At 42.1% G+C, this 22,882-nt stretch overlaps 1 protein-coding gene across 4 annotated transcripts in view; it reads left to right on the forward strand.

The window, feature by feature from the left end:
• EML6 (EMAP like 6) overlaps positions 1-22,882 on the forward strand; it is a 287,129-nt gene that overhangs the window by 239,342 nt on the left and 24,905 nt on the right. For all 4 annotated transcript variants that reach the window (XR_009739371.1, XM_061432385.1, XM_061432384.1 and 1 more), the window contains exons 27-28: positions 6,050-6,251; positions 6,346-6,472. Coding sequence is in view for 3 of the 4 variants with exons in the window: in XM_061432385.1 (XP_061288369.1) it covers positions 6,050-6,251; positions 6,346-6,472 (329 nt within the window). In the remaining variant the exon portion in view is untranslated. The remainder of the gene's footprint in view (positions 1-6,049; positions 6,252-6,345; positions 6,473-22,882) is intronic.

The raw sequence follows: 22,882 nt of genomic DNA on the forward strand, positions 1-22,882 counted from the left end.
TCCTGGAGTTCCAGAAGGCTCCTTAGGGACAACCCCAGGAAACAAGGGTTGGGGGGCAACTGGAGGGGCGCAGTTCCCCTCCTTCTCCAGAGATACTCTATGTTTTTGCCTTTTGTACGCTGCGCTTCTATGTAAGATTTTCCCCAAGATATTGTTGTGAAAATTTTCAAGCATACAGGAAAGCTGAAAGAATAATAGAGTGAACTCCTAGAAACCCACCACTTAGATTTTGTGATTTGAAGTAAATTGTTGACATCAGGATACTTACCCCTAATTGTTTCAATTTACATGTCATTACCTAGAGTTCATTTTTTTTTTTAAGTAAATTTTATGTGTAGTTGAGATGCACCAATTTTAAGGTTCCTTTTGATGAACTTTGACAAACACTTACACCTGAATTATCCAAGTCAGTCAGTCAGTTCATTCGCTCAGTCGTGTCCTACTCTTTGTGACCCCATGGACTGCAGCACGCCTGGCCTCCCTGTCCATCACCAACTCCCGGAGTTTACTCAAACTCATGTCCATTGAGTCGGTGATGCCATCCAACCATCTCATCCTCTGTCGTCCCCTTCTCCTCCCACCTTAAGTCTTTCCCAGCATCAGGGTCTTTTAAAATGAGTCAGTTCTTCGCATCAGGTGGCCAAAGTATTGGAGTTTCAGCTGCAACATCAGTCCTTCCAATGAATATTCAGGGCTGATCTCCTTCAGAATGGACTGGTTGGATCTCCTTGCAGTCCAAGGGACTCTCAAGAGTCTTCTCCAACACCACAGTTCAAAAGCATCAATTCTTCGGCTCTCAGCTTTCTTTATAGTCCAACTCTCACATCCATACATGACTACTGGAAAAACCATAGCTTTGACTAGATGGACCTTTGTTGGCAAAGTAATGTCTCTGCTTTTCAATATGCTGTCTAGGTTGGCCATAACTTTTCTTCCAAGGAGCAAGCATCTTGTAATCCAGACACCTATCAAAATATAGAAGAGTATCATTATCCCAGGAAGTCCCCCCATGCTAACTTCTGGGGCACTCTCCACCCCCGCTCCACTCTCAGATGAAAAAACGATTCCAATGTTGTTTTTGTTTTTGTTACCATAGATTAGCTTTCCCTGTTTCAGAGCTTCGTATAAATCAAATGATCAATTAGGAACCGTTTATTTCTGGCTTCTTTCCCTCAGGTAATGTTTCTGAGATTTCTTCATGTTGTGTGTAACAATGTTGTTGTTGTTTTAGTTGCTAAGTCATGTCCAACTCTCAATAATCCTGTCCTTTCCTTTTTATAGCTGAGGAGAATTCCACTGTGCGGATATAGCAAAGTTTGTTTATCCACCCAGCCATCAGTAGACACATGCTTCTCCTGTGTTTGGTTATAATGAAGTTCCAGTGAACATTTTTGGACAAATCTATGTGGACATATTTTTCTTCCTTTCTTTTAAGTAAATGTGTGGGAGTGAAATTTCTGTGTTATTGGGGGAAATGTGTTTATCTTTTTTTTTATTTTTTTATTTTTAAACTTTACATAATTGTATTAGTTTTGCCAAATATCAAAATGAATCTGCCACAGGTATAAGAAACTGCCAGATCTTTTTCCAAAACGGTTGTATCATTTTATGTTCTCACCAAAAATGTCAGGTTTCTAGTTGCCAATTTGACGTTGTCAGACTTATAAAGGTTAGCTGTCTTGAGGAGTAGATAGTGTGATCTTACTGTGTTTGTAACTTACGTTTCCCTGGTGACCAATCATGCTGAGCATTTTTCGTTTGCTAATTGGCCATTTGTAAAGTGTTTGTATAAATCTTTTGTCCACTATTTTAAATGGAATTATTTACCTTTTTATTCTTGAGTTCTACTGTGTAAGATTTGATTGAAGAAGAAGTTTCATAATTTAAAAGCATTTGAAAACCAGTCAAATATAAACCACTTTGATAGTATCACTTCTCTCCTTTTTTTTCATCTGATTTTCCTGGTACTCTTTCCTTCCGAATTTCATGGACCCAAGCTGGAGAACATTTCTAGATGTATAGTCACACTCCTCCAATGCTCTGGGTGTGTTGGCCACACACACACAGTCTGTTATGGACTGAATGTTTTTGTCCCCACTAAACTTCCTATGTTAAATCCCTAACATCCAATATGACTGGATATGTAGAGAGGGCATTTACAGAAATAAATAAGGTTAAGTGAGGTCATAAACGTGAGTCTCTGATCCAATAAGATTAGTGTCCTTATAAGAAGAGATACCAATGAGCTCACTCACTCTCCCCATGCGCACACACGCTGAGGAGGAAAGGCTAGATAGAAAGTTTCTCCATGCTCATATAAGGGGTCCATAGCCGGGGTGAGAGCCCACACCAGGAGTTAAATTGGCCGGCACATTGGTCTTAAACTTCCCTGCCTGCAGAACTGTGTAGAATAAAATTCTGCTGTGTAAGCCACCCAACATGTGGCATTTTTTATGGCAACCCTACCAAACTAAGATCAAGGCATCCAGTCCCATCACTTCATGGCAAATAGATGGGAAAACAGTGGCTGACTTTATTTTTCTGGACTCAAAATCACTGCAGATGGTGATTGCAGCCATGAAATTAAAAGACACTTATTCCTTGGAAGGAAAATTATGACCAACCTAGATAGCATATTAAAAAGCAGAGACATTACTTTGCCAACAAAGGTCCGTCTAGTCAAAGCTATGGTTTTTCCAATGGTCATGTATGGATGTGAGAGTTGGACTATAAAGAAAGCTGAGCACCAAAGAATTGATGCTTTTGAACTGTGGTGTTGGAGAAGACTCTTGAGAGTCCCTTGGACAGCAAGGAGATCCAACCAGTCCATCCTAAAGGAGATCAGTCATGGATGTTCATTGGAAGGAATGATGTTGAAGCTGAAACTTCAATACTTTGGCCACCTGATGCGAAGAGCTGACTCATTTGAAGAGACTCTGATGCTCGGAAAGATTGAGGGCAGGAGGAGAAGGGGAAGACAGAGGATGAGATGGCTGGACGGCATCACCGACTCAATGGACATGGGTTTGAGTAAACTCCAGGAGTTGGTGACGGACAGGGAGGCCTGGCGTGCTGTGGTTCATGGAGTTGCAAAGAGTCGGACACGACAAGCGACTGAACTGAACTGAACTACCAAACTAAGACACCATGCTGTTGCAGTATTCTCGCACTGAGTACTACATCATCAAGTCTTGGTGATGCCTACAAGACCATATTATCATCACACAACTCTCTGTCCAAAATTCAAGTTCCACTTGTTAGACTCTAATGTCATGTCTTCTTCTTAACCCTTTTCCTTGTTCTCCTTTCCTTTGAGTTACTAGGTCTCTCTTCTAGGCATTTTTTCTATCCATGTCTTACATAGGCACTTTGACAATTTAAAATCTTGATGTGGGCACTAGGCCCCTGACAATCATATTGTTTCCATATTTGTTTCCAAAGTAGAGTCCATAAAATAGACTCTGCTTTGTCAGAGCCCACCCATTTGTCCAGTACCTTAAACCACGTCCCAGGAAATCTGATGCTGTCCTGTAGCACCGTCCATTTGCTTCCCATAACCTCCCTTCCTTTCCAAGCTCTTCCCCTTCCCTCTATCAGAGAGGCTAAAATACCACCACATTGCTTACATTTTTTAAATGTAAATGTTTACTTTTTTAAAAAATCCACCCTCAAGTTGTTAAGTGTCCTTCTCATAATGTCAAAGACTCTAGAGAAAGATTCATCGAAGAGGAATCTTGTATGTAGAATTTTACAGACAGAGAAACTATATGTAAAATGTTGTAAATATGGGGAAAGGGTACATAGCTTTCATCAGATTTTTACGAATTTCCTCTTAAAAGCAGTTAGCAACAAGCACTCTGGAGACACATTTCAGATTCTCTGTTCTTTCATGACTCACTGGAAGAGGAAGATTGTGGTTTTGAGTCCTGATGGGTGTTACAAAAGTGCATAGTTTGGCATGATGACCCAAAAGGACAGCTCATCTGACCCAGCTGTGCCAGGCCTCCAGGAGGCTCCACCCATAGGCCCTCAGGGAACCGCCAAACACCTTGCTCCTGGGGGAGCAGCTGGCTTCCTGGAACCTTTTAGTAACTGTGAATTCCCATTGTTCTGTGGAGCAGGGACCTGGCTTCCTATTCTGAGAACCTTGAATCATCTCTACTGGAATAATCTCAGCTTTGTTAAACAACTTCAGTGACTTAGAACTTTTTCCTTTTTCTCTTTCTGCTCTGTGTCACTTTCTTTTCCCCTGCAGCCTAATTCTGATCATTTTAGAGTGGTTTTTTTCCATTATCTTTCCTTTTGAATTCCTCTATCTAGATGCAGGAGTAGAGAGAGGGATTTCTCAAGCTCTTTCACTTTCTCCGCTCCTCAAGAGACCAACTTGCATTTGTAGTGGATCAAAATGGGTCGCTTCCCGCTTCCAGCAGGAAGACCAGCAGGACACGTGGCTGTCCCACTCTGACTGTCCTCTCTGTTCCCATGCCTTCTGGATTTCACACGGTCACGCAGTGGGTTCCTTAGAAACCCTTCCTTTGCTCTGCCTCTTCTCTAGCAAATAGTGGCTCTGGAGGGCTTCCCAGAAATGCTGCCTGCCTGCTTGCTTCCTAGTCTGTCTAGACTCTGTACTCTGCTGAGGGGTGGGCAGTTCCACTCAGCTGCCAGGTAGGGGTCAGCCAAATACACAGAGACCTTGACCATGAGTATCTCAAAGTCACGTACTGTCCTGCCCTGCCCGTGTCTTCCTGCCATGCGTCTGTGCTGGTTTCAGGTTTCCCAGCACGCCTGTCCAAAACTCTCTGGAAGCCTCTTGTCGATGACTGAATAAAGTTTTCATCTGAGACACCGATGCCCCTTGCGTGACCTCAGAAAGTTCATGCGGCTTCCCACGTCGCATAAGGTATTCCCTGCGAGTCGCTGAGAGGATGGAAAGTCTCTCCCTCTCTCGGTGCTCCCACGGAAGCTATTTTTGCCAGGCTGTGGCTCATGCCCTGAAAATGGAAGCTGGTCTCTGGTGCCAGCCTGGGCTTCTCACTGCTTGTCAGGACTCCCCGGACGTGAACAGCTGCTCTCACCGCACTCTCAGCCTTCCCTACCTCACTCTCAGGGTGGTGTGGCTTGGTTGCCACTCTGAAGAGCTTTCAATAGAGACTAATAAATTGGGTTCTATTTATTTGGTTATGTTTGGCTTTTTAAAAGTTTGACCTACTGTAATAAGTTCAATATATATGGATTTAATTTTATTTTACTTTTTCAGATATAACCTGAAGGTTGTTTAGTTGTGGAACGTTTTTGGGGGGTTATATTTGTTTAAAAGGAGCTAACTTTGGTTTTATGTGTGTGTGTGTGTTTTTTTTTTAAGGTGACTTGTCAACCTGTTTATTGTATTTTTTCAGTTTGTGTTCTTTATTTTTGGGAGTTTTGTTTTTTCCTTTCTTTTTGAGCTCACTTTGTTTTAACATCAATTTACTTGAGTGTTTCTAGTGTTAGAAATTGTCTCCAGTGTCCATGACAGAAACTGTTGCTTTGCTTTTAAATCTTCCTTGCTGCCCCAGGATCATAAGAAGGCCCTTGCTTGTCTGTCACAACCTGGACTGTGGTAAAAAAGGCGCTGAGGGGGATGACCCGGGAGACACTTGATCTCAAATGTCAGCCAGACTCACCATCAGGGGTTTACACTAGATACCTGTGGAGAACAGACGTCTGACAACTAAGAGAGGCAGAAACAAGCTCTTTATCCTTTCTTAGGCTACTTTGTCAGGTGTCCAGAAATAGGTTCTATAGTTTACATTTCATTCATTTCCTCACAGACTATTTGTTGAGAACTTACAGTGAGGCAGGAAATGTTTTAGGGAAGAAAGAGAGCTAGTCCCTGCCCTCATGGAGTTTACACTCTGGAAAAATGTAGGGAAATTACTCCTCATGTGAACTGTTTCCTTTGTATCCTGTAGAAGCCTCTCTAGACAATAACATGGATGAAATAGTCCAGAAACTAGAATTACGAGACTCCGAGTCCGAGTGGGGTCATCGCTGTTTTCTGACATCGCAGGGCCAGCACGCGAGATTTAAGAAGTATGTGGGGCACAGCGCCCACGTCACCAACGTGAGATGGCTGCACAACGACTCAGTGCTGCTCACCGTGGGCGGCGCTGACACGGCCCTGATGATCTGGACGCGGGAGTTTGTGGGGACCCAGGAGAGCAAGTTGGTGGACAGTGAGGAGTCGGACACCGATGCGGAGGAGGATGGAGGTGAGCTCAGTGCCGCGTGCCTACCCTGCCTTCCTCCACCCGCTCCTGCACCATCGCAAACAAACTCTCCTCCTGTGTCTTTCTGTCGTTTGAGGCTATGACAGTGACGTCGCTAGAGAAAAGGCTATTGATTATACCACCAAGATCTATGCTGTGAGCATCAGGGAAATGGAAGGCACCAAACCGCACCAGCAAATGAAAGAAGTTTCCGTGGAGGAAAGGTATGCTGTCTCCAGGTCTGCTTGCACTTATGATGCCTGATGACAAGAAACTCATTGAAACCAGAGTGTGTTTTCTTTGCCCCCAAAGTTGCTACTTAAGCCCGTCTTTATTTATGTGTATGCACAGTCTTCACCTGTACACAGGCTTGAGCTGAGGGAAGTTTCCCACAGCCTTCAATATGAGGGGAGGGTGGGTTACAGTTTGCAGAAGTTGTTTATGTAAAATGAATTGATGAGACATGAGATTTGATGAGACTACCAGGCTTCCCTTTGCCTAGAGAGGTTGTCAGGACAGCCCAAACCTATCTTGAATGTGAATGTGATGGCTCATGGCGGGGAGCATGCTGACCTGGGAGGTAGAAGGGAAAGCAGGCTTCTAAAGTCCTGGAGGAATACTTGTGGGCTCTGAAAAATAATCTTCCATTCTGCCAGAGTCTCTGCACTCCACCCCTCTACTTGGTGTGCCTTCTCTTACTGTGTCTTCACCCGCCCAGATTTGTTCAGGCTTGTTTGATCATTCCAGGCCTAGCCGAAGTTATTTCGTTGCTATGGATCCTCTGTGTAGAATGAGAGTTTCTGTTTTTATTTTGTGCCTTTCTGATGTGCTATTGTAAGTCTTGGTAAAACACTTTAGCATTTCTTTTTTAAAAAAGTTCATAATTACTACAATTACTTAATCTGCCATATTCATATTAAGGAGGATAAAGAGTGAATAAAAACTCTAGCATGTAAACAGAATTTCATGGATCTCAAAGATGTTTAAGAATTCTATGTGGGCTCTTTCCATTGACATAGGTTCAGTGTTCACAAGAACCCTGGTTCCATGATGTATTATTAATAGGATTCAAATTGTTTTGCATTTATTATGGCTTCCCTGGTAGCTCAGTCAGTAGAGACTCTGCCTGCATTGCAGGAGACCTGGGCTTGATCCCTGAGTCGGGAAGATCCCCTGGAGAAGGAAATGGCAAATCACTCCAGTATCCTTGCCTGGAAAATCCCATGGACAGAGGACCCTGGTGGGCTGCAGTCCATGGGATCACAAAAAGTTGGGCACAACTGAGCAAATAACACTTTCACTTTCATGGCTTTCTGAATAGTAATAGATATTTAATAAACCTGTTCTATTACCTTTTACTATTAGGTGGAAATTTAAAGACAAAGTAATAAAATAGCATTTCCCCTCCTGCTTCAGTCCAGTGCCAGATGTTAAAATAAGCCTGATAAATGGTAGGTGTGCTACAGGCAAGAAGATTGAACTGATGCAAAAAATTCCTAATTCTTCCCTAGCATCTTTGTTAGATGTTACTAGGGGGGTCAGAGTTCTCTTTTGATTAAAAATTTTAGAGATTTTTCTGCAATAATCTGTAAATTATCATTTATTTTGCTTGCAACATGGTTTTTTAGTGGCCACAAAGAGGAAATGTTTTTAAAGGACCTAATTCTAAGAATAAAGAAAAAATTTTAAAGTTCATAAGCACATAGTACATGAATAAGCCTCCCACCTACATGTGCTGTGCTTAGTCCCTCAGTCATGTCCAGTTCTTTGCAACCCCATGGACTATAGCCCACCAGGCTCCTTGCCCTGGGGATTCTCCAGGCAAGAATACTGGAATGGGTTGCCATGCCCTCCTCCAGGGAATCTTCCCAACCCAGGGATGAACCCTGGTCTCCTGCACTTCAGACAGATTCTTTACCATCTGAGCCACCAGGGAAGCCCTTCCCCTGACATCTAAATAATCCACTCTAAAAAACATTTGGCCTAAATTATGCATGCTTAAAAAAAAAAATAAGCATTACCCAACTTCTCCAATTTCACATATAACATTATAAAATGAGTTGACTTGGCTATTATTTCAAGGTTGCTTCTGGCTGATTGCTACAACCTAGTGATTCATCATGCTGAGATTTGGACTGGCCACTAAGACATAGAAATCTAATCACATTCCTAAATCCAAACACTATAGCTAGTTTCTAACCTATAGTGAGGTTCACCTGAACCTCTTTTGGTCTTGCTGTCTCTTTGGGCAGGTCTATAAAAATCTCATACTTGCCCAGTTTAGGAAGCCGTAAGAAAGTTGGCTCAGTGGGTAAAGAATCCACCTGCAGTGCAGGAGACACAGGAGATGCAGGTTCGATCCCTGGGTTGGGAAGATCCCCTGGAGAAGGAAACGGCAGCCCACTCCAATATTCTCGCCTGAGAAATCCCATGGAAAGAGGAATCTGGCAGGCTACAGTCCAAAGGGTGGCAAAGAGTTGGACACAACTGAGTAACTAAGCATGGCAAGAAAGGTAAAGTTAGCTGCTGCTTCTGCTGCTGCTGCTGCTGCTAAGTCGCATCAGTTGTGTCCGACTCTGTGTGATCCCATAGATGGCAGCCCACCAGGCTCCTTTGTCCCTGGGATTCTCCAGGCAAGAATACTGGAGTGGGTTGCCATTTCTTTCTCCAATGCACGAAAGTGAAAAGTGAAAGTGAAGTTGCTCAGTAATGTCTGACTCTTAGTGACCCCATGGACTGTAGCCTACCAGGCTCCTCCATCCATGGGATTCTCTAGGCAAGAGAACTTGGAGTGGGTTGCCATTGCCTTCTCTGGGTAAAGGTAGAGAGGACCCTAAAAATTTTGAGTCTTAAAATCCAGAATTTTGAAGCTGACTTACTTTCTTCATCACACAAGATTGTCGTAGATTAGCATACATAGAATTAATTTTTTTTAATACCAACAATAAAAAATGCTTCATGGTGTTGTGAGATACAGGGGTAGGCAGTTTAGTACTTAATGCTGTGCTGTGCTTAGTTGCTCAGTCGTATCCGACTCTCTGCAACCCCCTGGATTGCAGCCCGCCAGGCTCCTCTGTCTGTGGGATTCTCAGGCCAGAATACTGGAGTGGGTTGCCATGCCCTACTCTGGAGGATCTTCCCAACCCAGGGATTGAACCCAGGTCTTCCGTATTGCAGGCAGATTCTTTACCGTTTGAGCCACGAGGGAAGCCCATTTTAGTACTTTACTGACATATAAAAACAAATGGGCTTCCCTAGTAGCTCAGCTGGTAAAGAATCCACCTGCAATGCAGGAGATCTGGTTCGATTCTTAGGTCCAGAAGATCCACTGGAGAAGGGAATGGCTACCCACTCCAGTATTCCGGCCTGGAGAATTGCATGGACCATATACTCTATGAGGTCACAAAGAGTCAGACACAACTAAGTAACTTTCACTTTCACCTTCAAAAACAAATGATTCATAGCAGGATGTGATGAAGAAAACATGTAGTGAAGAATACAATTTTAAGGTATAAAGAGGGTCCAGCGGCGTAGTCAAGCCTTTTCTATAGATAGCAGCGTCTTTGATAACTTAAAAAAGCCTTAACAGCATCAGTTCCCGGGGGGATGTGTAACCACTCTAGGGTTTCAGCTGCACAGCATGCTGGGAGTTAAGCAGGCTCACACCAGGAAGGGGCCAAGGGAGAAGGAGCAGTAAGTAGTGTCTGAATTAGCAGCCTTCATGGGAACAAATCAGTTCTTAATCAGAACTGAGAACAGCAGTCCCCCCAGTCCTGGTCAGTAATTTAGGGGAGCTTGAATCTCAGAGACAGGACTGTAGACAGTTTCTGAACTGCAGAAGAAAGAGGTGCCAGGCAAGACAGGCATTCAGAGAATTTGTGAGAAAGCAGGATGAGACAGGGAAGGGGGGTAGCACCGGGCACGTGGGGTTGGGGGAGCTCCTCACAGTATCAGGCAGACAGCTCATCTGGGGTACAAAATGGGCTCCATGGACTCCAGCACCTGGCATGAGAGAGAGGCAAATGCTCTGGGCCTCGGATGTCGGGCCCAGGGGACCAGGCGGCACCCAGGTTCTCCCTGGGGATATTCAGGACTGTCAGCCCTGACACCACTCCCTTTGACTACTTCAAGCCCTGCTGACTCAAGAGGCAGGAGTGGCCTTGACCTTCCCTTCACCATTCCCTCCTGTGTGTACCTGCAGATACCCTCCTGTGCCTGTTCTAACACCTGTGCCAAAACATGCACCAGTAAGACTAACAGGAGATAAATACTCAAGGATCACAAGAGACCTAGGCTCAGAACACCCACTCAGGGCAAGGGACTTCTCTTGCCTCCTATCAGTGTTTCAGGCAGTTCTACATTCAGTTTACATCCCTTTCCACCTTAGAACCTGTGAGATGAGTGCAGCATCTGTCATGTTGAGAACAATGCCTTGAAGGCAGCTGCACATTATACATCCATCAGTTTTTAAGCAACTGAATTCCTAATTCCTAAAATTTATAATAGTCGTAGATTAAATAGCTGGGAGGCTTTGGATTATGTGTTTCAGTATAATTCTATAACCTTGTGAGTTCCTATTTTTCAAAAGCCATATGATCTTCAGATTCAGCCTTTTGAGGGGTGGGAAAGCTGAGAGAAATGGTAAATGCTTTCAAAAGAAATACTAGGCTACCCCTATTGATACATAGTCCCTTCCAGGTGTTCCCCGAGCATCCTGGCCCCTTACTTCAGCTTTGCTCTGGTGCACTAGGTGCGTGGCCTCCTTGGCCCCGCCACACCTGTCTAGCCAGCCCCCAGTCTTGGTAAGCTGTTGGGTCAGCCTTCCACTCAGCAGTCACATGTGGCACATGGCTGAGGGAAGTCTAGAAGTCTCATCTAGCACTCAGAATGCGTACTCATCTTTGGTTTTCCTGTCCCAAGCGGGGACTCTGGTCTCTATTGAAGGCACATCAATTTGTTCCCCCAAATGACTGGATATTGCTTAAATTATTGTAGACCTAAAATGAAAAAAACTGACTCTTTTTAAAGTCATGAAGTTATATTGATATTTTAAATGTAAGTCTTTTTCTGCTTTCTTTTAATAGAAGTTTTTTTTTTCCCCTGTCTTTGATGTGTTATATGTTGGATAGTCTTGTCTAAAACATCAGAAATCTTTCTTTTCTGGTTTTGATTCTTGGCTCAAGCTCCCTGAAGTTGGCTTCAAAGACCATAAAAATATAGGACTTCTGGTATCTTAGATAGAATTTCATAAGATTGGTAGGCAGTGACAAAAATAACCTAAATCTTTCACACTTGGTCTGAACTCCCTGTGTCATCTGTGGCCTCAGCAAGAGAGAGAGAGACTCTGAAAAGGAAGTCATTCGGGGAGAGCTTAGTGAAAGGACAACGATGTGGGCAGCATTTAAGAAGGTGGTGTGGCACCTCGGCAGTAATAACGACTGGAAGGGCAAGGGCAGGAAGCTGTTGCCAGGTATGGAGAAAGTGGCTATAGGAGCAGGCCACCTTCCAGGAGACCTGAGGGGAGGGTTGAGAGTAATTAATCTGAGTCCCAGAAAGCAGGTGTTGAGGGAATGGATGCCTCAGCTGCGTTCTCTCCTCGCCTGCTGGCCTCCTGCTGCCTCTCTTTAGCTGAATGCAGTCTGTGCCTGAAGGGCAAGGCCGTGCCTTGATGCAATCTATGGCAGGCAGCCATGGAGGGCAGAGAGCAAAACAGAAGGGTAGATGGGAGATACGGAAGGACGCACGGAAAATACCCGCCCATTCTCCTTGAATATTTTTCTTATGGAAACTAGTATCATTATCACTAAAGAGAAATTCAGGCCACTTTAATATTGAACAGCAATTACTGCCCTTTATAAATGCTTCTGGATATGTACAGGTATTTATTGCCTAATATTATAACAAAGAAGTCAGTAAATACATCCAAATCAATATCAAGAATTATTAGAGACACTTAAAACTTTACCTAATTTAAGTGGAACAGTTTTGATGAGCCATAGTTTTTACATCACTGTCTAGGGGTACCACAAGAATCGACTCATTAGAGATGAGAATTACAGCTTTTTAAAATCAATAACATTTCAACATCGTTGGCCCATCTCCAGAGATTTTTATTTTCACATTAAGACAAAATCAAGAAATTAGAAACTTAAAACTATAGAATTGTTTGGTATCAATATCCAGTCTTTAGTACAGATCAAAATTATCATGCAACCTGTTTTGCATCCCATGGTAACTGGGTGATCACCACAGAGGTGAATCACAAAAGGCATTTTGTTACTTTCTAGATAGGCTCTAACAGTATCTCCAGATGTGTGGGGTACCGTCTTTTATTAAAATCCAAATATGCCGACCACACATTAGTCTTCCCAGTGGTACTCAGTGGGGCCATGTCCCCACCTTTTCCTCACTTCACTGCTTAAATTAACCATCTGCATGGGGAATAGTAATAATGGAGGTTCTTATTTAATATATTCAGTTGGAACCTGCATTCACACAAAACCCCAAATTTATGATGAAAGAAAAAATAAATACAAATTGAATTATTTTTATGGAAGTTGGCATTAAAGTATTTACTAACTTTTATTTTTCTAAGTGGATGTAATAGTTAGCTTAGGGATTGTTTTCTCAATGCACCTGAATCAGCAGTCTGTATTTTTTCAGGGTCCTTTATTAACGAGCACTGAGGCTTGCAGCTTCTGGGGCTCTGTCCAGGGACGAATGAAAGAATGTGGGACTTAACCCTTTCTGTTTCTGCACCATCTTTATAGCATCATCTTGCCTATTATAGCATTTTCCACCTTTTACTAAAAGAAGGAGAGACTCAAACCCTCCAGTCTTGTTTCCTCACCTCAGAAGCTGTATAACTTATAGTCACAAATTACAAATCAAAATACCATACTAAAGCATATTTTTTCTTCTATCAGAAAGGCCTTGGGCTTCCTGCTAGCATGTCCTGTTTATCTCAGACTGGCAAGGTCATTTTTCTTAAAAAAAAAAAAAAAATCTGAATTAGAAAAGTTAGTTTTTAACACTTAAATTGTCTTAGCACCAGTTTGATGTAGTTTACTTATAAATTATGGATAACTAGAAACTGTGTGTGTGTATGTATTATAACTTCTTTGTCCATTTCCTTCATTGATGGGCACTTAGGTTGTTTCCATGCCTTGGCTACTGTAAATAATGCTGCTGTGAATATAGGGGTACAGTTATATTTTCAGTTTAGTATTTTTCATTTCCTTTAAATATTCCAGAAGTGTAATTGCCAGATCATTTGGTAATTCCTATTTTTAATTTTTTGAGTCTTCTCCATACTTTTTTCCATAGTGGCTATGCCAGTTTTCATTCCCAGTGCACAAGGACTCCAATTTCTTCACATCCGTGCCAGCATTTATCTTTTTGGTGATGGACATTCTAATGGTCATGAGGTGGTACCTCGTTGTGGTTTTAGTTTGTATTTCTCTAACAACTAGTGGTGTTGAGCATCTTTTCATGTACTTATTGTCCTTCCATGGATCTTCCTTGGAGAAATGTCTATTCAGGTCCTATGCCCATTTTTAAATTAGATTATTTGGGTTTTTTTGCTTTTGAGTTGTATGAGTTTTATAATATATTTTGGATATTAACTCCTTATCAATATATGGTTTGCAAATATTTTTCCCATTCCATAGACTGTCTCTTCACTTTGTTGATGATTTCTTCTATTGTGCAGAAGCTTTTTAGTTTACTGTAGTTCTGCTTGTTTATTTTTTATTTTGTTGCTTGTTCTTTAGATGTCATATCCAAAAACTCATTACCAAGACTTGATCAAAGAGTTTTGTTCCTGTGTTTTCTTCTAAGAGTTTCATGGATTCAGGTCTTACTTTTAAATGTCTTTAATCCATTTTGAGTTAATTTTTGTGAGTGGTGTAAGCTATGGGTCTGGTTTCATTCTTTTACATGTGAATGTCCAGTTATCCCAGAACCATTTACTGAAGAAACTGTCTTTTCTCCATTAAGTACTCTTGGCTCCCTTGTCAAATATTAGCTTATTGTATATGGTTAGGTTTGTATCTGGTCTCTTGATTCTGTTCCATTGGTCTATTTGTCTGCTTTTATGTTGCTACTATATTTTTTCTGATGACTATAGATTTATAGTATATTTTGAAGTCAGGAAGTGTGATGCCTCCTACTTTACTCTTCTTTCTCAGGATTTCTTTCACTAATCTGGGTCTTTTGTGGTTTTGTACAAATTTTAGGAGTGTATCTTCTACCTCTTGTAAAAAGAAATGCCACTGGAATCTTGATAGGGATGCATTAAATCTATAGATGACTTTTGTAGTAGTGGCAATTTAACAACATTCTTCTAATGCATGAACATGACGCACGTTCCATTGATTTGCTTCTTCTTTAATTGCTTTTATCAGTCTCTCATAGTTTTCAGAGTAGAGATTTTCACCTGCATAGTTAAATTTATTCCTAAGTATTTTGTTTTTGATGCTCTTGTAAATGTGCTTGATTTCTTTCTTTCTCTGAAAGTTTGTCGTTAGTGTATAGAAACACTACTGATTTTTCTCTGGTAATTTGTATCATGTAACTTTACTGAAATCATTGATTAGATTTAACAGGTTTATGATTATCTTTAGGATTTTCTATATATAAAATCATGTTATCTAAAAATAGAGATAATTTATCCAGTTCTGATACTTATATTTCTTTTTCTTACCTGATTACTCTAGCTAAGACTTCCAGCTGTGTTAAATAGGAATGGTGCAAGTGGCACCCATGTCTTATTCCTGATCTTAGAGGAAAAGGTTTTAACCTTTCATCATTAAGTATAATATTCGCTATGGGCCTGTCTTATGTGGGCTTTATTTTGTTGAGATATGTTCCTTCTATTCCTAATTTGTTAAAAGTTTTTATTATGTGTGGATGTTGAATTTTGTAAAATGCTTTTTCCATGCCTATTGAGATGATCATTTATTTCTTTCCTTTCATTATATTAACATGATGTATCACATTGCTTGACTTGCATATGTTGAACCATCCTTGCATCCCCAGGATAAATCCCATTATTCATGGTGAATGATTCTAGCAATGTGCTGCTGAATTCAGTTTGCTAGTATTTTATTGAGAATGTTTACACCTGTATTCATCAGAGATTTTGGCCTTTACTTTTCTGGTAATGTCCTTTTCTGTTTTTGGTATCAGGTTAATGCTGGTCTCATAAAATGAGTTTGAGAGTATTCTTTCCTCTTCAGTTTTTTGGAGGAGTCCGAGAAGGATTGGTGTTAATTCTTCTTTAAGTGTTTGGTAGAATTCACCCAGTGAAGGCATCTAATTCTGGACTTTTTCTTCAGTGGGATGGTAACCATATTTTAAAGTAGAAATCCTCACAGCTAAAATTTTTTACTTTGAAATCAGTCTCTGTCTTGGCTATTTTTTAAAGCAAAAGTTAGTTGATGGCAGAGTTTGATATCAACTTTATTATCACTACCATTACCTCTCCAACATTTGAAACCTTCCACATGTTTCCATTTTCCTTGTTTTTTGGTTCTGGAATCTCTCTAACTTTTACAAAAAGAGTTGGCTTGGTGAGAGTCAGTACAACATTTAGCTGCCCTTGGATTTTTCTCTTACATCTAAAACCACAGTAAATAATCCAGGAAAGCGGCTGACTGTTTTCTGGCAAGGGCTTCAGACAATCAGAACTGAGATTGGTGTCAGAAGTGGGATTAATGCCACTGATTTTTCATCCTACTCATGTTTGTTGGAGGTCTGAGGATTGCCCTAAGAGTTGAACAATCACAAGCCTTTGTTATTTGCCAAATTCGATTCTCCTAAATCCCCTCATCCAACTAGGATGTCAACTCTGTGAAAGCCAAATTTCTGATATACTGCTTGATCTCCAAATTGATAACAGTACCAGCACTCCATAAATATTTGTTGAATGAATGGATAAACTTCTAAACAAGATTTAGGTTGATTTCCAGTCACTGACACCCATGGATTAAATATCAGTCTATGATTTTGTCAGCATCTTGTCTTTATATTCATAATCTGTCTCTAAGCAGTTGGTACCCCTGGTCCCTTCCAGCCCTCAGGTTAAAGGATTATGCCTTTAGGCAATTGCGAACACCAGCGTTAGGTGGAGAGACCCTTACTCCTAAGCTCCATCTCTGTGGCATTGAGGATCGTTGTCCCCTTTGGCAGGGAGAGTGTGACAGTGAGTGTTTAGGAGGGATCTAGAGGGTTAGGCAATTTCCGTGCTCAGGCACATATGCTACAAGCTTCCCTTCATGTGGTTGAATGAGTAGCGCCTCCAACAGTTCCCATGGACAGGGAGGGACTCATCCCTGGGCACCACTGGCCCATTGCAATATTCACCCACATCTGGCTGCCAGCATCTCATTAGCTTTCGGTAACCCCCACTTGTGGACCTACAGACAGATCAGAATCCTGAAGGGTGGTCTTTGTCCTCCCCCTCCCTCTAGAACCTCACTCTGGAGAGGATGGTGTGAGCACCCCTAGACAGTACTGAGTCAGGGGGAGGGCATTGTACGCTGGGTGGAATCCTTGTCCCGATCACCCAGAGTGAAGGGCAGGGAAAAGAGTATTTTCCACTCCACAGACTGCCTTCCCCCACCGGGCAACCTCGCCGCCCATCCATCTCAGCTACTCAGCATGAGGAAACACTGAGGTGGCAGTGCCAGAGCTATTCTTAGCAGGGGATTATAAAGGAGGAATCTGCGAATACTCTTACATTAATCTTTTAGTCCCTCTGGTGCATATTCACTCCCAATCTAGGCCATATGTTCCTTAGGAAACCAAGAAGCTTTTATAAACCAAGATTAGAAGCAGATTCTGAGCCTTCTCTGAATGGTGGTCCCCTCCTCTTGGAACTGACAAGTCTTAGCACCAAATGACCTCAAAATTCCACTCTGGCACTAGCGTTCTCCAAACTTTTTCTTAAACTGTGCTCACGGCTGAATGAGAAAGGCCCTAAAGCTTATCTACTTCTACTGTCTTAACATCATTTCTGAATCAATTTGAACAGATTTATGAACTGAAGAAGAAAATCCTATGAAGAGAAGTGTACATCATGGCTATATAAAGAAATGTTAAGGGGGGTTGGTTTGTTTTGTTTTTGTGTTTTTTTGCTTCCCAAATTAATAGCTGCCTTTGATGCATAGTTCCTTAATATATGAGTCCATGGTGTCAAGATTGTTAAAAGTTCCACTGTCTTGTAAGTGTTGTCTGTCTGACTCTCAGTTTCTCAGGGGTCAGCCCCGTGTCTGTCACGGTGGCCACATGTGCCTCACTCCGTGCCTTGCACATGGTACATAGTGAGCAAATATTTCCTCAATGAGTAGACAAATGGGCACATTTATTTAACCTGCTCCTCTGCTTATTTAAGTAAATTAATCTGTTCTCAAACGGCTTACAAATCTGTTCTTTGTCAGCAAACCACTTTTACCTTCATTTTGCTAGCACTGAAGGGTGGTCTTACTATTGTGGGGAAGGTGTGACCCATGTAGAACTGGATGATGCCCCATCTGGCCATGGAACTGCTCTTGGTCAAATGATTTCCTATCTTCATGCCCCTTGTTCATTAGGGATTAAATTTTATTTGGTTTAAATCTATTTAAATAACCCAAGGCAAAAAGAACTGAAAGAAAAGTCTATATTATTATAGCCACCACACCTATTTTACAGACAAAGCTTCTTAGCAGATTTATAGTGAAATAAAGAATATGCTCACAAGTAGCAAAGTCTAAAAATATGGAAAGGTTTAGATTTCCCTGATTTGAAGCAAATCCCCATCTATAGGTAATCCCAGTTTTTCTTCTTACCTTTTGTGCTATATTTGGGGACAGAAGTCCACTGGGAGAAACTGCCCCAATTAAAAAAAAAATTGCTTTATTGAATCAGTTAATCCACATTTCAAGCTTGCTTGAGGCTTGCTGCAATGGTTAACTCCAAAACATCCTCGGCCCACGAAGCCTTCATTCCCAGAGTACTGAATGTACATGACTTATTTGCTTCTTACGTGAAGTGGTACATCCTACAGACACTTGTGTGGAGAGTTACAGTGTGCGGAATCTGAACTGCGTTCTCGGGTCCCTCCAGAACCTCAGCTCTTTTTTGCTGTTTCGATGAGTGATTTGGGCCCCCTGGTTAAGTATGCCTGCCTTATCTTTAGAAAGTATTTTTATGATCAGATTAAAGCTGTAAAAGAAATTCACTGACATAAATAGATTCATGTGGTAGATGACATTTACTTCCAATATTCAGTACTATTGGGTTGGCCACAAAGTTCATTCAGGTTTTTCTCCATTTTACAGGAAACCCCAAACAAACTTTTTGGTCAACCCAATAGAAAACTAGTAAAAGGGGGTTACCTTCCTACCTTTGCTGTAAACTAGCCTTCTGGTCTTGAACCTGTCACCAACCCACATTAGATCCATTTCCTCATCTGTAAACAAGCAGCTTGACCTTTCAGGCCTCGGCTCTCTCAGCTCTGAAGCTCTTTAAGGAGTGAGAAGGAGAGTGTGATGGCCCACGGTTTATAAGGACTCTGGTCGTTCATCTTTTTAAATATTTAAGTATCAATTTTTCTCACTTCTTGTACAAGAACAGAATTTAATTGAGAAAAAAAAGGTAATGTTTTATGCTCCAGTGGAAATAGAAAAATCTATTGTCTTATATATAAAGAAAACATTTGGGGGACAAAAATAGTTTGTATATTAAAGAGGGTGTTTTATAATCTCAGAATACTTATAAAGACCATGGTTTGAATTCACTGTTAAAAATTCTAACAAAAAATATAAAGCCACATGCTACTGAAAATACCATGCCCAGGAAAGTTGTCCCACTTCACTTAAAAAAAAAAAACAACAAAAAACAGCAAGAGACTGCAGGTGCTGGTAAAAGGGAGTAACTGAGAGTGACTACTAATGGGTCGGAGAAGGCAATGGCACCCCACTCCAGTACTCTTGCCTGGAAAATCCCATGGATGGAGGAGCCTGGAAGGCTGCAGTCCATGGGGTCGCTGAGGGTCGGACACGACTGAGCGACTTCCCTTTCCCTGCTGAATATGATGAAGGAGACAATGCTCCCATCCATGGTGATATTAACGAATAAACAGCCCAGCTCTCCTGGCGCTTTCCTCAGCTCCCCTGGCCTGACAGAAGCCCTTTGTCATCACTGACCAATAGCTGCTTTGTGAGCTTGTATCGAATAGTTGCTAAGAACTGACAGTCGTGCTGGCAGGTGCTGCTGAGCTTAACATCACTGAGATCTGTCAAAAGCACTTGATCCCATGGTGGAGGGACCATGAAGAGCATAAACTTTGGTACAGAGCCCTGCAGTTGCAAACAGGTTGCCTGTGAGCTAAGCTCAGGCCTCACGCTGGGAGGGTGTTTGTGTCTGTGTAGGGTGGGAAGTCCATGCTACTCCAGAGCATTTCTCTCCAAGCTAAATTCTTCTTCTTCTGCACCCCTTAATCCTGTGAGAGTCCTACACGCAGAGCTGCCCTGAGCAGGTGGAAGGTGGCGAGTTTCCTATTCTCTCACAAGGTGGAGAGAACTGGAGGTACAGAGTCTATTAATGACTTCAAAGGCCCATTTCTTAGTCATGTAACTCTTCTGAAAGTTTGTTAGTGATTCTTAAGGGAATTAAATGCTACCTTCATAAATGGTTTTCCCTTTTCAGATCTCTTGACTTTCTGTGTTGTTTGAAGCAAAGTAATGACTATGTAATGGATAATTTTAGGAATTGAGCCTCCCATTCGTTAGAAAATAGCTTGCTCACTTTTTATCACAAAGAATGGGCCAGGGTGTAAAAATGCAGAGGTGTTATAGAATGCTATGAAGTGCTGTAAAATGATTTTTTAATAGATTAACACACCTAGGAAGTCATACTCCTACAGTGGGATCTGTTGACTCAAACCCACTCACATATGGAGCTAAAGAACACATCGCAAATGGGTAAGCACTTTTCTACCCAGAGGGAGTCTCTTTCAGAAGATAGTGGCAAAGTTGGGTCTTACTCTTTTAGTCAAGTGTTTAAATGTCTCTCGGATCTCCATTTAGAGGGAATGCATGCCACTAGGATCATTTACCCTCCCACTTTTTACTGTTGTGTGGTCAAGATGTGATAACTGATGTCTTTGCAGAAGCAGTTGTTAGGATGCACAATCTGTGCCCCTTGACATGATGTCCATGGGTGTATGACGTGGAGGATTGGGTTTCTTGTGGGTGTGTGGAAAGCACATTGGTGTGCTAGAGTGCCACTGTCGTGCTCTAAACAGCCGTGTGCTCTAAACAGCCCCATCGACTCCTTTGAAGCTCACATCATGCCGGGCCATCTTTCCCCCTCCCAGTTCCTGTCATTTATCAGTTTCCTGTCTCTGTTCGGCTGGTGGTCAGCTGGCTGACCCCAGCTCCTGCCACGCTGTGGCTTATGTCATCACCCATAGCTCCTCTCGCTGACTTAACCTTCTCTCCTCTAGATTTCTCATTCCCAGAACACCTGACCTTCATCCTCATCAAGACACCCAATACCTAAACACCTCCATTTTTCTCTCAGCTCCCTCTCAGCTTCCCTCTTGCCTGCTTAAATGCCACCCCTCCAGTCCTCTGGGCTCTTCATCCCTGTATTTCTCCTAGCCCTCCACTCCTCTGACTAGAAGATCACATTGGTGCTGGGTGCCCTCACCAGAGTCCTTCCCATGCTCCACCCTACAAAACCATTCACTTCCTTCCTTCGTCTCAGAGGAAGTGAGTCCCTCCTATTCATGGTGGTGCTTGGGCCCTGACCTTCCTACTATCCAAGCTCCCTCATCATTTCTCATCTTCTCTCTGTCTCCTATGCCACCTGCCCAAAACTGGATCCATGTCCTCAGCCAAGAAACACATTCCAATCTTTCCCATTCCACTCAACTCTGCTCATGAGAAAAACAATCCTTTGACGGAGTTTACACACGTATCCCACCCCCTCACCTTCCCTCCCTTCCCCCTTCTCATCCATGCCTCATCTGGCCATCCCATCTGTCTTCTGTCCCTGCTGACATGGTCACTCTAGTTCCCAATTCCAATCTACTCTCTTCATCTTGTTTAAAGGACAAACTTGTTTCTTCTGTAGTAGCATTGTTCAATAGAAATATAGTATAAGCTACAGAGGTGATTTTTCTAGCAGCCACGTTACAAAAAGTAAAAGAAATGGTGAAATTTAATTTTAATAATGTATTTTTAACCCAATACAAAATATATACCATTTTAACATGTCATCAATATAGAAATAATTCATTATTTTATATCTATTTTAACTATTATTTTTACTAAGCCTTCAAAACCTGGTCTGTAATTTGCAGTTACAGTACATTGCACTGTGGACAAGGCACAGTTCAAGTACTCAGCAGCCGTGCGTGGCCAGTGGTGACCATACTGGACAGTGCAGGTTTAGATATTCTTCTTCCACTTACCCTTTGGAAACGATCTCTTCTGGCCATCCTCCTGCCACTCCAACCGTTCCTTCTCAGGGCCCCATGTCTGCTTCCTCTTCCAGCCCCTCATATGCTATTGGTGCTTAGGATTTCACCTTTGGCCATTCTCTTTTTTCACCTTACACCCTCTCCCTGATTCATATATCCCACCTATTGGCTATGATTCCTAGTGTTGTATGTCTGAGTCCCATCTCTCAGTTGAACCTCCAGCTAGAATAGCCAACCCACAGACGTCCAGAGTTTGACAAGCCAAAACGGAACTCCCCATCTTCCCTCAAAAATCTTCTCCTGTCTCAGGCGGTGGTGCCACCATCCACGTAGACGCCAAAGCAGAAAACTGTTGTGCAACCCGAATTGCCCTCCCTCCTTCATCCCCTAGAGCTCGTCAATTGCAATGTCCTTGAAGTCTGCGTCATCTGTATTTCTTTAACTATTCATTTGTTTCCTTCTCTACAACCACTGCTTTAGTCTGCGCCTTCACCATCCCTCTCTTGAGTTGTTGCTCTGGCCTCTGTGATAGTCTGTTCACCTTTACTTGTGCTTCCCTCTGCTCCATTTCTTTATGCCCTCAACTTTTCACCCATATAGTAGATGACTCACCTAAAACAGCTGAGTCTGGAACTGTACCTCTATTTTGGTAAAAGGGACTGTGTTGTAGGCCTCAGTTAAGAGCATTTTCAAGATGGAAGGCTCCTCTCAGGGTTGCCCATAGTTCTGCCTGATCCCCTTCTTTCAACTCCACTTCTTCACTGAGCAGCTCTACAGACTGTTCTGGAAGACAAATAAATATTGGATTGGCCAAAAAGGTCATTTGAGTTTTTTCCATTTGATCTTATGGAAAGATCTACATTTGACAGAATCCAGTTCCTTTTGTTTTGAAAATAGTTCTCATGGCTTTGGAGACTTTTCCTAAACCTGGACCTATCCTAGAGCAGTGGCTCTTAATTAATCCCTCTCTCAGTCTTAACCTGTCTCTCTCATACTACAGACATCTTTGAAAATATGATATGATTAAAGCATACCTCTTTTCCCTAGAAAAATGTACACATGCACACACAATTTGACATGAATGCCAGGGGTGTCACTGAATCCCTGAAGCCCATTCATAGGGGAGACAGATCTTGCTAGAGGACAGTCCTAAACCAGTGCT

The sequence above is a fragment of the Bos javanicus genome, chromosome 11 (assembly GCF_032452875.1).
Source record: "Bos javanicus breed banteng chromosome 11, ARS-OSU_banteng_1.0, whole genome shotgun sequence".
NCBI classification, from domain to species: Eukaryota; Metazoa; Chordata; class Mammalia; order Artiodactyla; family Bovidae; genus Bos; species Bos javanicus.